Raw genomic sequence first — 16,319 nt, 5'->3', positions numbered from 1 at the left:
GGAGAAAACATTTCCTATTATGAAATTAATGTGTGCGAATGTTTGAAAACGGTGGTGTTGTTGCTCTGAACCGGAAACAACGTTCTGAGTGGACTGCCGTAATTTTCGCACTATAAGGTGCACCTGACTATAAGCCGCTACCCACCAAATGTGACAAGAAAACGGTATTTGTTCATAGATAAGCTGCACCGGACTATAAGCCGCAGCTGTCCTCACTGTATTATAGGACGTTTATACCAAAGATATTAACCAGTAACACTTTATTTTACAGCTGAATCATATGACTCTTAAGACCAAATGAACCACCATGAAGCTTTGAACCAATTGGATTCAAAGCTTCATTGTTTCAAGAAGCTTAATTTGGCCATCACTACTCCCTTGTGGTAGACGGCCAACTTCCTCTGCCACCTGCTGCCAACACTGTTGTCGGCCAACATGCCTCCTAGCATGCATTGCAGCGCTACGTTTGTAAATAACAAATAAAATTGCTGTGCTAATTATTCATTCAGTTACTGTGCCATTTGTTTCATTAACTGCTAGTTATGGTATTTGGTAAAACCTTATCTGACAGTGGCGCCTTAAGACTGCCATTAGACAATCATAATTATGACATGACACTGTCATGAGCAGTAATGAATGCTTATATCAGATAACATTTATTGTCTTCAGGCAAATCATGGTGGAAAATAAGTATTTGGTGAATACCAAAAGTTCATCTCAATACTTTGTTATGTACCCTTTGCTGGCAATAACGGAGGTCAAAGGTTTTCTGTAACTCTTCACAAGCTTTTCACACACTGCTGCTGGTATTTTGGCCCATTCCTCCATGCAGATCTCCTCTAGAGCAGTGATGTGGTGTCAAAATAACAAGAACGGTGAGCAAAAATCCCACAACCACACGGGGGGACCTAGTGAATGACCTACAGAGAGCTGGGACCACAATAACAAAGGCAGAGTAACACAATGCGCCGCCAGGGACTCAAATCCTGTACTGCCAGACGTGTCCCCCTGCTGAAGCCAGTACACGTCCAGGCCCGTCTGCGGTTCGCTAGAGAGCATTTGGATGATCCAGAAGAGAACTGGGAGGATGTGTTATGGTCAGATGAAACCAAAATAGAACTTTTTGGTAGTAACACAGGTTTTCCTTTTTGGAGGAGAAAGAATACTGAATTGCACCATACCCACTGTGAAGCATGGGTGTGGAAACATCATGCTTTTGGGCTGTTTTTCTGCAAAGGGACCCGGACGACTGATCTGTGTAAAGGAAAGAATGAATGGGCCGTGTATTGAGAGATTTTGAATGAAAATCTCCTTCCATCAGCAAGGGCAATGAAGATGAGACGTGGCTGGGTCTTTCGGCATGACAATGATCCCAAACGCACAGCCAGGCACCAAAGGAGTGGCTTCGTAAGAAGCATTTTAAGGTCCTGGAGTGGCCTAGCCAGTCTCCAGATCTCATCCGCATAGAAAATCTGTGGAGGGAGTTGAAAGTCTGCGTTGCCCAACGACAGCCCCAAAACATCACTGCTCTAGAGGAGATCTGCATGGAGGAATGGGCCAAAATACCAGCAACAGTGTGTGAAAAGGTTGTGAAGAGTTACAGAAAACCTTTGGCCTCCGTTATTGCCAACAAAGGGTACATAACAAAGTATTGAGATGAACTTTTGGTATTGACCAAATACTTATTTTGCAAATAAATTCTTTAAAAATCAAACATTGTGATTTTCTGTTTTTTTTTTTTCACATTCTGTCTCTCATGGTTGAGTTTTACCTATGTTGACGATTACAGGCCTCTGTAATATTTTTAAGTGGGAGAACTTGCACAATTAGTGGTTGACTAAATACTTATTTGCCCCACTGTATGTCATAAGTATTCATTGATGCTCATGGCACTGTCATGTCATAATTATGATGGTCTTATGTAGTGCTGCAACGATTAATCGATGAATTCAAGTATTCGATTAGAAAAAAAGATTTGAATTAAATTTTGCTGCTTCGAGTATTCGTTTAATTAAAGTGCCGTTGTAATGTATTATTTTGAAAGGTTTTGCATTTAGTTTTATTGATTTGGGTGGATACACTGCCTTCTGGTCTGCCTCATTTCAAATGGCTGAATCCAGGTGCTCCCTGTGAATACCAACATAAGCTACGTTTTTGTTTGAGCTAATTTTTTTTAATGCATTTGTAATTTAGTTTATAGGTGTATTAGCCTATTTTTGTGGGAATATGTGTCTGAACCATTTGTTAAAAGCAGTGTTAAAAAGTTAGCATTTTGTAGCATTTGAAATAGCGGACTTTTGCTATCTAAGTTAGCCAATTGTTCTTTTTTATACATAGATCGTCCTTTATTTATTATTTTTTATACCGTTTGAGGCTCAGCTCAGGTAATTTAATTTTTCATCTTCCTTATCCGATTACTCGATTATTCGAACTAATGGTTCATCGATTAACCGACTACTAAAATAATCGATAGCTGCAGCCCTAGTCTTATGACAGTCTTATGACGCTGCTATTAAATAAAGTGTTACCAAATACCATAGCAAGCAATTAATGCAACTACTGGAACAGTAACTGAATAAATCATTGGTACAGAACATGAATATTGAATTTTATTTACATCTGTAGTGCTGCATTGCATTCTAGGAGGGGGATGTGGTGCCTATTAACCCAAATAAATCAACAAATAAGCCACACTGGACTATAAGCCGCAGGGTTCAAAACGATGGAAAAAAGTAGCGGCTTATAGTCCGAAAATTATGCTAGTCACAGTCCTTCGTTCACGTCTCGTGCGCTGATGTGACGCAGCCAGGATTTTTTGGAGGTGCACACCAGGCTACGGCGTAGGGTTTTAAATCGGGTCTGCGTTAACGGCGTAGGTCAGCCGTCACCGCTAGGCAGAAGCATAAATCAGCTTTTAGTCTGTAATGAATCGATCACGGCATCCGTAAACCGTCGCCGCCTGGTTTGGCAGGCCTGTCGCCCGACCTACAGTCCATGGAGCAGATCCGCCGAGTCATGCGACCCACCGACGTGCCCGACCAGGGCCTGTTGTGCGACCTGCTGTGGGCCGACCCGGACAAGGACGTGCTGGGCTGGGGCGAGAACGACCGCGGCGTCTCCTTTACCTTCGGCGCCGACGTAGTGGCCAAGTTCTTACATAAGCACGACATGGACCTCATATGCAGGGCGCACCAGGTAACCGCCGCCGCTTCAAACGGGTAGGACGCCGAGCTAATTCCACGTCTCCTCAGGTGGTAGAAGACGGCTACGAGTTCTTTGCCAAGAGGCAACTGGTCACTCTCTTCTCCGCGCCCAACTACTGCGGAGAGTTCGACAACGCCGGCGCCATGATGAGCGTGGACGAGACGCTCATGTGCTCCTTCCAGGTGGGCTACACGTACGTTTGACTGTCTGGATGGCTGACTGTAGTTGACTCGCCCTTTGTGTGTCTCAGATCCTGAAGCCGGCAGATAAGAAGTTGTACCCTTACGGCGGAGGTGCCGGCATGGGCTCCGGAAGGCCCGTCACCCCTCCGCGAAATTCTGCCAAGGCCGCCAAGGCTAAGAAATAACACCCGCTGCTGGCTCCGCCCCCACACTACCTGCTTTTTCCTTTCACTTTCTCCTCCCAAATGTCTTTTCTTCCATATACATTTCACTCATAACCCCCCCCCCCCCCCCCCCCCGGGTCTGTCTTTGAAGTGCACACGTTGCATTTTCCAAAGACTGCGTCTTGCCGGTTTGGGTGGGGCGGGGGACGCTGTATGACGCACTTGTGCGTGGGGCGGGCATTCAAAAAGGAGCAATTCAAGATGTGAAACTTTTGTCATTTTGTAGATATTTTAAAGCGACATTTTGTCCTTTTCTGGGATAAATCATTCAAACGTAAGCACGGAAGAAGGATTTGGAACGCCGCCAATACCAAATAGGACCTAGCGAACGCGGCGGTGGGGGGATTGGTCTCGAACAATCAGAACGCCTCTACGAAACGGTCGCGTGAAGTGACACGAGAAAGCGGTCGACGTGTTCACGCTTCGGTTTCTGTCGTTCCGTTGAATATATGCTCGCCCAAAAGTTGATTTTTGTTTGGATTTGTAACGCTAAATGTTGAAGACGCTTTTTCCTTCTCGGGATTCCCCAGTCTTCCCTTTCCAGGACGGTTACGACACTTGACACCTAGACTTGGTCGCTACTTAACAACCCTGAGCTACCTGTAAATGTAAATATTATGAGATGGACAGCATATTTAATTGACTCTCCATTTTTTATATTTAGCTAACTACTAGAAATTACGGTATTGCATCTGTGTACGGATGTTTTTTTTTTTGTGAGCGCTTGCAAGCCAGTAGCAAGTACTTTTGCATTCGGAAATAAAACCTCAAACATGTTCCAATTCGGTCAGGACCAGAAAATCATTCCCATTTATAAAAATACTATTTGGAAAGTGAAGCAAAATGGACCAATGTTATTGGGGTATTTGCAATTTTGGCAAGTTTGGCTTGCACTTTTGCTTGGAATGGTTGACACCAACTCAAAAATGGCAAATATTTAGTTAGCCATAAGTAAGTTTTGGAGACTTGCAGTCATGAATGAAATTATTAGCACCCCTGAATTTTTCCAGAAAATACACTGTTTCTTCAAGACAGTAACGCAATTATAAATGTTTTCAGTATGAATGTGTTTATTTTTTGGGATTTGCATTGGAAAAACAAAAAACGGAAAAGCTAAAATGTACACCATTTTACACAGAATGCAAAAAACGGGCTAAAATTGTGTCTATTTTGACTTTGTTCCTCAGCTGTTATTTTTTTCCAACACACATCCTAGAAATAAACACAAATTCTAGAAAAATTATTCAACAACAGATTAGACAAATTCATAAGTAAACATAACTTACTTTTCGACAGTCAATATGGATTTAGGGCAAACAGTTCAACATCACTAGCATTAATAGAATCAGTTGAGATCATCACTAACGCTATTGATAACAAATTATACTCAGTTGGAATATTCATTGATCTCAAGAAAGCATTTGACACCATTAATCATGACATTTTAATCAATAAACTTGAAAAGTATGGGATCAGCAGAGTGGCACTACACTGGGTGAAGAGTTATTTAAGTAACAGAAAACAATTTGTGAAGTTGGGTGACTACTCATCATCATGCTTGGACATTGCTTGTGGTGTCCCCCAGGGTTCAGTGTTAGGTCCAAAACTGTTTATTCTTTATATAAATGACAAATGCAAAGTTTCAAGAATACTAAAATGTGTTTTTTTTTGCAGATGACACAAGTATCTTTTGTTCTGGGGGGGATTTACATGAGCTCCTGGGTAGGGTTTCTGATGAAATTTGTAAATTAAAAACATGGTTTGACAGAAACAAATGATCATTAAACTTAAGTAAAACAAAATTCATGTTATTTAGCAGATGCAATAAAAACAGTGAAGTACAAATACAGATAGATGAGGTAAATATTGAAAGGGTCTGAAAACAAGTTTCTTGGGGTAGTTATTGATGAGAAGATTAACTGGAAAGCTCATATTAAACATATACAAAGTAAATTATCAAGAAGCATTTCAGTCCTGAGTAAAGCAAAACACAGTCTTGACCATAAATCACTGTTCTTTAATCCTGCCATATTTACACTACTGTGCAGAAGTCTGGGGTAATACTTATAAATGTACAATAAATTCACTATCCATTTTACAAAAAAGCCATAAGAATAGTAAATAACGCTGGTTATAGGGATCATACAAATACATTATTTTTAAATTCCGGAACATTAAAATTGGTTCATTTTCAAACAGCTCAGCTAATGTATAAGGCTTCACACAGGTCACTTCCTGGAAATATACAGAAATTATTTTTTAACAGAGAAGCACAATACAGTTTGAGGGGGGGGAGCTTCGCTTACAGCATCAGAGGGTACGAACTACATTAAAAAGTTTTTGTGTTTCAGTTTGTGGAGTGAAGCTGTGGAATAAACTAGATGAGGGGCTCAAGCAATGTCCAAGCATGACCCAGTTTAGGAAGTGGTACAAGCACATGGTTTTCACTGGGTATAGGGAAGAAGAAGGGGTTAAATTATAGGGGTTTTTCACATATCTGTTATTGGCTAAGTCCTGTTTATTTTTGTTTATCTTGCATCTTATGTATATGGTTATTCAGTTTATTTCATTTTTAATATGAGGACTAGTTACATAGGGCGGACAGATATAATTAAGGAATAGAAATGGGGGGGGGGGGGTTTAATAAGCAAATGCTTCATCCTACTCCTTTTTGGACACAATGAATAAATTCTGATCTTGTTTATTATTATCATTATTATTATTGTCTTAACTATTGTTTCTGTTATCTCGAGAATATCATTGGTTCTGATTTTTTATCTTTTTTTTTTTTTTTTCCGTTTGTTTTGTTTGTCTATTATTTTTATTTTTTTCTAATGTCCAAATAAAGCATTCATTCATTCATTCATACTGAAAACAACTGTAATTTCATTAATTTCGGTGAGAAATGCTGTATTTTATGGAAAATGTGGTTTTCTTAGCCCAATTAATATTGTAAATGTTAAGCAAAGCACAAGTGTGCCAAACTACAAGTGCCAAGTCCACTTGATGGCATTTTGCTTTCTCAAACTGTGGTTGAATCCGTTATTTTTTTCTCTCAAGGCAGCGTTTGTTATAATTAAACATGCCAAGCGTGAACTTAAACGTGACTGCAGCACCGAACCGAAGTGTGAACACGAGATTAGTCAGCTCTGGCGGTTTAAAAACAAGTTCCAATGGCACGAATAAGCCAAAATTTGAAAGTCTGCTCACAAGTGTACTTTGACGCTTTCTGTTGGCGCAAATTGGTGTTTAAACGAGGAATTGCAACAATGCATTTCAATCAGCTTGTTTTGAAAAAATACAAATTTGGGGCCGGTCCAGTCCAGAATACAGCAGGGCCTAGAACAAAAAGTGGTATTTGTCATGTGGCAAATTGCCATGTGGCTTTTTTTTGCCACGTGGCAAAATTGATTTTTCCATGTGACAAAATGTATTTTGACATGTGGCATTTTTTTGGTATGTGGCAAAATTGATTTTGGTTTGTGGCATTTTTTTGCGGGGGGTATGTTGCATTTTTTGGGGTACATGGCGTTTTTGCAGGCCATGCACGTCCAAATTTGCCATTCATTTTAAATGGCAGAACGTGTGGCTGTGATTTTTGATCATACACTTACCATTACTGCGCATTGAAATTCAACTGGCACACAAATAAGACTATGCCATTGACTAATGGTAAGTGTATACTCAAAAAATCAAAGCGACACGTTTTTCTGCCATTTAAAATGAAAGGACAATTTGGATGTGGCTAGCTGTCAATGGCATAGCCTTACTTGTGTGCCAGTTGAATGTCAGTGTGCTTTAATGGTAAGTGTATAGTCAAAAATCACATCCACACGTTTTTTTGCCGTTTCAAATGAATGGAAAATTTGGACGTGCGTAGCCGCCAATAGCATGGGCGTGCATGGCCTGCAAAAATGCCATACACCCTGAAAAAAAATCCACATACAAAAAAATATAGATACAATATATATGCAACATGGCAAAAAATTGCCACAGTGCAAAAAAATTACACATGGCAAAACAAAAAAAATGCCACATGGCAAAATCCATTTTGCCACATGGCAAAAAAATAAATACATTTTGCCACATGGCAAAATCCATTTTGCCAAATGGCAAAAAAAAAAAAAAGCCATGTGGCAAAAATAAGGCCGCATGGCAAAATACATTTTGCCACATGGCAAAAATAAGGCCACATGGCAAAATCAATATTGCAACACAGCAAAAAATTGCCACATGGCAAAATACATTTTGCCACGCAAAAAATTGCTACATGGCAAAAAAAAGGCCACATGGCAAAATACATTTTGCCACGTGGCAAAAATAAGGCCACAGGGCAAAATCCATTTTGCCAAATGGCAAAAATAAGGCCACATGGCAAAATCAATATTGCAACACGGCAAAAAATTGCCACATAGCCAAAATAAGGCCACATGGCAAAAAAATGCCACATAGCAAAATCCATTTTTCCAAATGGCAAAAAAAAAAAAAAAAAATGCCATGTGGCAAAAATAAGGCCACATGGCAAAATCCATTTTGCCACATGGCAAAAATAAGGCCACATGGCAAAATCAATATTGCAACACGGCAAAAAATTGCCACATGGCAAAAATAAGGCCACATGGCAAAAAAATGCCACATAGCAAAATCCATTTTTCCAAATGGCAAAAAAAAAAAAAAAAATGCCATGTGGCAAAAATAAGGCCACATGGCAAAATACATTTTGCCACATGGCAAAAATAAGGCCACATGGCAAAATCAATATTGCAACACGGCAAAAAATTGCCACATGGCAAAAATAAGGCCACATGGCAAAAAAATGCCACATAGCAAAATCCATTTTGCCAAATGGCAAAAATAAGGCCACATGGTAAAATCAATATTGCAACACGGCAAAAAATTGCCACATGGCAAAAAAATGCCACATAGCAAAATACATTTTGCCACATGGCAAAAATAAGGCCACATGGCAAAATCAATATTGCCACATGGCAAAAAAATGCCACATAGCAAAATCAATATTGCCACATGGTAAAATCCATTTTGCCACATGACAAATACCACTTTTTGCTCTCTGCCCTTCTGTATTCTGGACTGCCTCCCCTGCCCAAACATTGTTGTCAAAATCCATTTTGCCACATGGCAAGTACCACTTTTGGTATTCCCAGAATACCCAATCACAGGTCTGAACATGGCATTGAACAGATGACAAGAGGTTAATTTACCTAAGCAAAAGAGACGTGACGATTTGTTGGACATGTCTTTTGCTTGTGCTTACATTGCGTGCGTTTGTTTAGTGTGGGGGGGAGGGCATTGGATAACAAGAGCCATAGACATTATTAACGTTCATCGTGTGCATGGAGTCTGTAATACCAATAATAAGGCAAACAGGGTGTGGCTCCGCATGGAAACATATCTTTCAGGGTTTCTCCCATTTTTTTCGGCCATCTTCAGGGTTGCCACGTTTCTCCGCGTCCTCCATTTTGTCTGGTGGCGAACACGCGTCCGCGCCCATCCTCTGAGATGACTCAGGAAAAACCAAATCATGCGTACACAGATTCATAACACCAAAACTTTCAACGACAAGTGGGTGTTGCTAGGTAGGATTGAGATTGTTGTCCAACAAGTAATTTAGTGTCAGATTTTAAAATGAGAAAATGTTCCAAGGCAGCCAGCCACATGAGGCCACTTCCATATTTTCATCATTGCTGTACAGACATCTGCTTTTTTTTTTTTTTTACCATGGTTATTAATCACTTTTTTGGTTCATATTGTTTTTACTGACAATATATCTCTATGGTGTAGGATTTTTTTTGTTTGTTTTTAAAGGAACGGATCAGGGATGTTTTGTATCATGTCCTTTCAACGGATGTGTTACCGCAGCAGATCAGATGATTCCCATGTTTCAAAAAGAGAGAAACATGAAACCAATAATAATCTTTTTGTTTGTTAATTTCATCAGTAGTTCTTGAACCCTTAGCAATTTCTCTCTTAAAAGCATAGAAATTAAAAAAATAGACTTTGTATATTGGTGTCTGGTGTTTGTTTTATCATGACAGCAGTGCCCTTTTTGTTTTGTTTTTTGGATGAAAATACTTGTTTTAGTCATTTCAAAATGTTTTCGTGTAGTTTTGGTCGACAGTTACCCATGAAGTTTTCACCTGTAAAATTTGAAGGTTTTTGTCCAAAAATTGAGTTTTCCAACAATTTTGAATGGACATAGCAGATACAGGTAGTCCCTGGGTTACAACTAGGGCTGCAGCTATCGAATATTTTAGTAATCGAGTAATCGACTGAAAATTCTATCGATTAATCGAGTAATCGGATAAAACAAATATTTTTTTAGGTGAAGAGCAATTATAAATATACATGACAAAACAGGACATTTCATCATTTTCAGTCATTCAATGTCTTTATTTTTTATGTATATTGTTGAAAACAGCCAACAATTGCATCTCAGATGTAACTAGAATAAAAAAAAGACTAATTCACTGCTTTCACTCAAAAAACCTTTAGATCTTATTTTGAAAAAGTATGTATGTATATATATATATATATACATACATACATACAGTGCCTTGCAAAAGTATTCGGCCCCCTTGAACCTTGCAATCTTTCGCCACATTTCAGGCTTCAAACATAAAGATATAAAATGTTAATTTTTTGTCAAGAATCAACAACAACCGGGACACAATCGTGAAGTGGAACAAAATTTATTGGATAATTTAAACTTTTTTAACAAATAAAAAACTGAAAAGTGGGGCGTGCAATATTATTCGGCCCCCTTGCGTTAATACTTTGTAGCACCACCTTTTGCTCCAATTACAGCTGCAAGTCGCTTGGGGTATGTTTCTATCAGTTTTGCACATCGAGAGACTGACATTTTTGCCCATTCTTCCTTGCAAAACAGCTCGAGCTCAGTGAGGTTGGATGGAGAGTGTTTGTGAACAGCAGTCTTCAGCTCTTTCCACAGATTCTCCATTGGATTCAGGTCTGGACTTTGACTTGGCCATTCTAACACCTGGATACGTTTATTTTTGAACCATTCCATTGTAGATTTGGCTTTATGTTTTGGATCATTGTCCTGTTGGAAGATAAATCTCCGTCCCAGTCTCAGGTCTTGTGCAGATACCAACAGGTTTTCTTCCAGAATGTTCCTGTATTTGGCTGCATCCAGCTTCCCGTCAATTTTTCCCAATTCCCTGTCCCTGCTGAAGAAAAGCAGGCCCAAACCATGATGCTGCCACCACCATGCTTGACAGTGGGGATGGTGTGTTCAGGGTGATGAGCTGTTGCTTTTACGCCAAACATATCGTTTTGCATTGTGGCCAAAAAGTTCAATTTTGGTTTCATCTGACCAGAGCACCTTCTTCCACATGTTTGGTGTGTCTCCCAGGTAGCTTGTGGCAAACTTTAAACGAGACTTTTTATGGATATCTTTGAAAAATGGCTTTCTTCTTGCCACTCTTCCATAAAGGCCAGATTTGTGCAGTGTACGACTGATTGTTGTCCTATGGACAGACTCCCCCACCTCAGCTGTAGATCTCTGCAGTTCCTCCAGAGTGATCATGGGCCTCTTGGCTGCATCTCTGATCAGTTTTCTCCTTATTTGAGAAGAAAGTTTGGAATGACGGCCGGGTCTTGGTAGATTTGCAGTGGTCTGATGCGCCTTCCTTTTCAATATGATGGCTTGCACAGTGCTCCCCGAGATGTTTAAAGCTTGGGAAATCTTTTTGTATCCAAATCCGGCTTTAAACTTCTCCACAACAGTATCTCGGACTTGCCTGCTGTGTTCCTTGGTTTTCATAATGCTCTCTGCACTTTAAACAGAACCCTGAGACTATCACAGAGCAGGTGCATTTATACGGAGACTTGATTACACACAGGTGGATTCTATTTATCATCATCGGTCATTTAGGACAACATTGGATCATTCAGAGATCCTCACTGAACTTCTGGAGTGAGTTTGCTGCACTGAAAGTAAAGGGGCCGAATAATATTGCACGCCCCACTTTTCAGTTTTTTATTTGTTAAAAAAGTTTAAATTATCCAATAAATGTTGTTCCACTTCACGATTGTGTCCCACTTGTTGTTGATTCTTGACAAAAAAATTAAATTTCATATCTTTGTTTGAAGCCTAAAATGTGGCGAAAGGTTGCAAGATTCAAGGGGGCCGAATACTTTTGCAAGGCACTGCATATATATATATATATATATATATATATATATATATATATATATATATATATATATATACACACACACACACCTAAAAATGCCTTTACGCTTGATAACACACATTACTTAAAAGTTAGGATTTTTTCCCCACGTTTTTCAATTGAATTTCTATTTGTGTCAAGCCATTTTTAAGTTCTAGTTAAGTTTTAAGTTAGTCTAAACTGTAAATCCTGATAGGATTTTGAGTTTTTGCCGTGTTCAAAATAAATCTGATTCAGGCTGTATTGGAGCACATTAGGGACTAGTGCTACTTGGTGTTTTATCCACCAATGACTACTGAGCTAAAATTGATAGTTAGCATTATTGAGTTTTTATTTGACACCCTCATCACTCCACAACGCTGTTATGTTAAAGCCTGTATGTAAGACAGGTTAGCCACGCATCGAAAGTGGTCTTAATTAATAGAAACCTAGCCCTCCGCAGGGCTAACGTAACGTGAGCTAGTAGTGACAGTAACGTTAATCTTATTTATTAGCGCTTAGCGCTCTACTGCTTTAAGTTGGCGGCTGTTTGCTAATGCTGCCCAGACGCGGCCTAGTCTGTCATTTCGCATCTAGTTTAACATACATGTGATCTCTATGAGACTCATCAGACGCTACTAACATAGCATGTGCGGGCTAGTATTTAGCAACGTCGGCGTCGTTTGTAGCGGCTGTCGGGTGCAGTAAGTTTTTTTTTTTTTTTGCTTCTTCCTCTACGCACGTGACATCAGCGCGTTGTCCCACATTAAAAGTAGTCCGAGCAAAACGTGATGCTTAGAGCTTTCAAAATAAACGATTACTCGAGGTGAATAAAATGACTCGGATCAGTTTTTAAACTCGAGTTACTCGAGTTGCTCGAGTATTCGTTTCAGCTCTAGTTACAACGTACTCGATTTATGAGATTTCGACTTTATGACGCCATCTGTTCGCCATTTTGTCTCCAGTAGGGGTGTGACAAAATATCGAAATGGTGATATATCGTGCTACTTTGTATCCCAAAAGGTTATCGATATGCTCCTGCCAAGAATTGAGATATCGTTTTAAAAAGGTGTCCAAAAAAAAAGGGACCAACAAGTTGCTGCCAAAATCTTCCACCATATTAGTGTCTCAGGTAACTCTAAAGCTGCCATTGACGGTGCTCGACGCCCAATCCATTTAGACTGGGAACGTTCGTTCATTCGAAATAGGGCTGCAGCTATCGATTATTTTAGTAGCCGATTAATCGATTAACTATTTCGAATAATCGAGTAATTGGATAATGGACATAAAAAAATTTAAATACCTGAACTGAGCCTCACACGGTGTATAAAAAAAAAAAAGAGGCTGTATGTACAACAAAAGAACAATTGGCTAACTTACATAGCAAAAGTCTGCTAGCTTAAATGCTATAAAATGCTAACACTTTTTTACAATGCTCTTAACAAATGGCTCGGACACACATTCCCGCAAAAAATGGCTAAATACACCTATAAACTAAATTAAGAATGCATTTTAAAAAATCATTAGCTCAAACAAAAACAGCATATAATGGTCTTAACAGGGAGCAGATGGATTCCGCCATGTGAAATGAGCTAGACTAGAGGGCCGTGTATCCACCCGAATCAATGAAAATAAATGCAAACACTTTCAAAACAAACCATTACACCAGAGGGCAGTGTAAAATCCACCATTAAACAAAATACAATACTTTTGGACTTTTTGGATATTTTGAATTTTTAAAAGTTTAATTCGGACTAAAGTGGAAATTCGGGTTACGTCGCCAGCGTAGGAGCGGAACTTGTTCTTAACCACGGGACTAGCTGTATTGTAGCATCTACAAGGACAACGCCAAATTGATTATGATAATACAGTCCGCACTCAGCATGAAAAGCAGTACATTATTTTTAATTAAACCCACCTGGAAGCTACGAACAGTGTGTGTTTAAAAAAAAAAGTCCAAGCAGGTCTGGGATCTTTTTTTTTTTTTTTGCCATTTTTAGAATAGCCAGAAGTTGCAAGTAATCAGTATTTACCAGTAATGGCTCATTTACCATACAAAACAGCTGAAGTGGGCTATTTCGCCAACTGGCTCTCCTCTAGACTTACCTACTAGAAAAGCCAAGTTGCTCTGCCAGGGTTTTAAGATGACGTTCGCCATTCTGAAGCTAATGCGAATGCCACACTAATACTAGGAGTTACATTTAGTGTCTGATGATCACTCAGCACAGACCTTTTAAAGGCTAAAGTAGCATTGCAGTTTCTCTCTTGCCAAGAAAACTAATATTAACGCGTTTCCAAAAAGCAAGATGTAGCATAGCCTAGCTCTAGACGCAACCTAAACTCCGGTGAGGAAACCCAAACACTTAAGATGCAAGCTGATGTACTCCACATACAACCCCGAGGAAAGGGTATGGAATCACCGGTCTCAGACAAGCACTCAGACATTTTATCATGTAGAACAAACTCAGATAAAAACCTTGAAAAAAATAATTAGTTCAAAATTGCAACTCTAAAGCATTCAGAAACACTAAAAGAAATGAGTACAAAAACATTGTGGTGGTCAGTAAAATTTACTTTTATAGAGCAAGTGCAGGGAAATGTATATGGAATCACTCCATTCTGAGGAAAAAAATATGGAATCAAGAGAAACAAAGAAATAACAATCAAAACACTTCTCTAGTATTTAGTAGTACCACCTCTGGCTTTTATGACAGCTTGCAGACTCTGAGGCGTGGACTTGATGAGTATTCTTCATCAATTTGGTGCCAAATCTCTCTGCAGTTGCCAGATCATCCTTGTAGGTTGGAGCCATTTTTTCAATTTCCACCACAGGTTTTCAATGGGTTGAGATCTGAGCTATTTGCAGGCCATGACATTGACTGGATGAGTCTTTCTCCAAGGAATGCTTTAACAGTCTTAACTCTGTGGCATGATGCATTGTCATCTTGGAAAATGATAAACATATTTTCAATTGAAGGGATAAGAAAGCTGTCTAAAATTTCAATGTAAACTTTTGCATTTATTGAAGATTTAACCACAGTGCCTTTGCTTGACATGCAGCCCCATATCATCAAGGACGGAGGGAATTTTAATGTTTTTCTTCAGGCAGTCATACTTGTAAATCTCACTGGAACAGCACCCAACCAAAGTTCCATCATCATCGGCTTGTCCAATGCAGATTCTTGACAAGGTGATGATGCTGGAACTTTGGAACTTATTTCTTTTACAGTTTGTGAATGCTAACGAGTTGCACTTTTGAACTAATTCATTATTTTTTCAAGCTTTTTATCCGAGTTTGTTCTACATGATAAAATTTCTGGGCGAGTGCTCGTCCGATACTGGTGATTCCATACTTTTTACTATGGGTTGTATGTTGCATTTTCGTCTCGTCAGACAAAAAATGGCATTTGTCTCTGTATGTTCTAGTCTCCCAAGCCATGTTTTAGCTCGTCATCGTCATGAAATAATTGTTCGTTGACGAAATATTTTCGTTATCGTCATTGTAGATGAAAACGACACTGCATGACAGCAAAGCAATCAGTTCGTTTAGCCTTAGTAGTATTTGGTATTTAATTGGATTATGCCTTTTCATTTAAAAACTTCCATCCATCCATCCATTATCTTCCGCTTAGTCCGGGGTCGGGTCGCGGGGGCAGCAGCTTTAGCAGGGAAGCCCAGACTTCCCTCTCCCCAGCCACTTCAGCCAGCTCCTCCGGCGGGATTCCAAGGCGTTCCCAGGCCAGCCGGGCGACATAATCTCTCCAGCGTGTCCTGGGTCGACCCCGGGGCCTCCTACCGGTGGGACATGCCCGGAACACCTCTCCAGGGAGGCGTCCAGGAGTCATCCGAACCAAATGCCCGAGCCACCTCAGCTGGCTCCTCTCAACGCGGAGGAGTAGCGGCTCGACACCAAGCCCCTCCCGGATGACCGAGCTTCTCACCCTATCTCTAAGGGAGAGCCCGGACACCCTGCGGAGGAAACTCATTTCGGCCGCTTGTATCCGGGATCTTGTTCTTTCGGTCACGACCCACAGCTCGTGACCATAGGTGAGGGTAGGAACGTAGATCGACCGGTAAATCGAGAGCTTCGCCTTTTGGCTCAGCTCCTTCTTCACCACAACGGACCGGTGCAGAGTCCGCATCACTGCAGACGCTGCACCGATCCGCCTGTCAATCTCCCGCTCCCTCCTACCCTCACTCGTGAACAAGACCCCAAGATACTTGAACTCCTCCACTTAGGGCAGGATCTCATCCCCGACCCGGAGAGGGCACTCCACCCTTTTCCGGCTGAGGACCATGGTCTCGGATTTGGAGGTGCTGATCTTCATCCCAACCGCTTCACACTCGGCCGCGAACCGCCCCAGTGAGAGTTGGAGGTCACGGCTTGATGAAGCCAACAGCACCACATCATCTGCAAAAAGCAGAGATGCAATGCTGAGGCCACCAAACCGGACACCCTCAACGCTTCGGCTGCGCCTAGAAATTCTGTCCATAAAAATTATGAACAGAATCGG

The 16,319-nt window shown here is 40.4% G+C and overlaps 1 protein-coding gene across 1 annotated transcript in view; it reads left to right on the top strand.

Annotated features, from left to right (window-relative positions):
• Positions 1–9,633, top strand: part of ppp1caa (protein phosphatase 1, catalytic subunit, alpha isozyme a) — a 30,636-nt gene extending 21,003 nt beyond the window's left edge. Inside the window, exons 6-8 of the mRNA XM_057817039.1 lie at positions 2,972–3,195; positions 3,252–3,386; positions 3,455–9,633. Of these exons, the coding sequence (XP_057673022.1) occupies positions 2,972–3,195; positions 3,252–3,386; positions 3,455–3,571 (476 nt within the window). The 3' untranslated portion in view covers positions 3,572–9,633. The remainder of the gene's footprint in view (positions 1–2,971; positions 3,196–3,251; positions 3,387–3,454) is intronic.
• The last annotated feature ends 6,686 nt before the right edge of the window (positions 9,634–16,319 follow it).

The sequence above is a fragment of the Corythoichthys intestinalis genome, chromosome 16 (genome assembly GCF_030265065.1).
Source record: "Corythoichthys intestinalis isolate RoL2023-P3 chromosome 16, ASM3026506v1, whole genome shotgun sequence".
In the NCBI taxonomy this organism is placed as follows: domain Eukaryota; kingdom Metazoa; phylum Chordata; class Actinopteri; order Syngnathiformes; family Syngnathidae; genus Corythoichthys; species Corythoichthys intestinalis.
The sequence above is the reverse complement of the archived record's forward strand: the minus strand, read 5'-3'. Positions and strand labels throughout refer to the sequence as shown.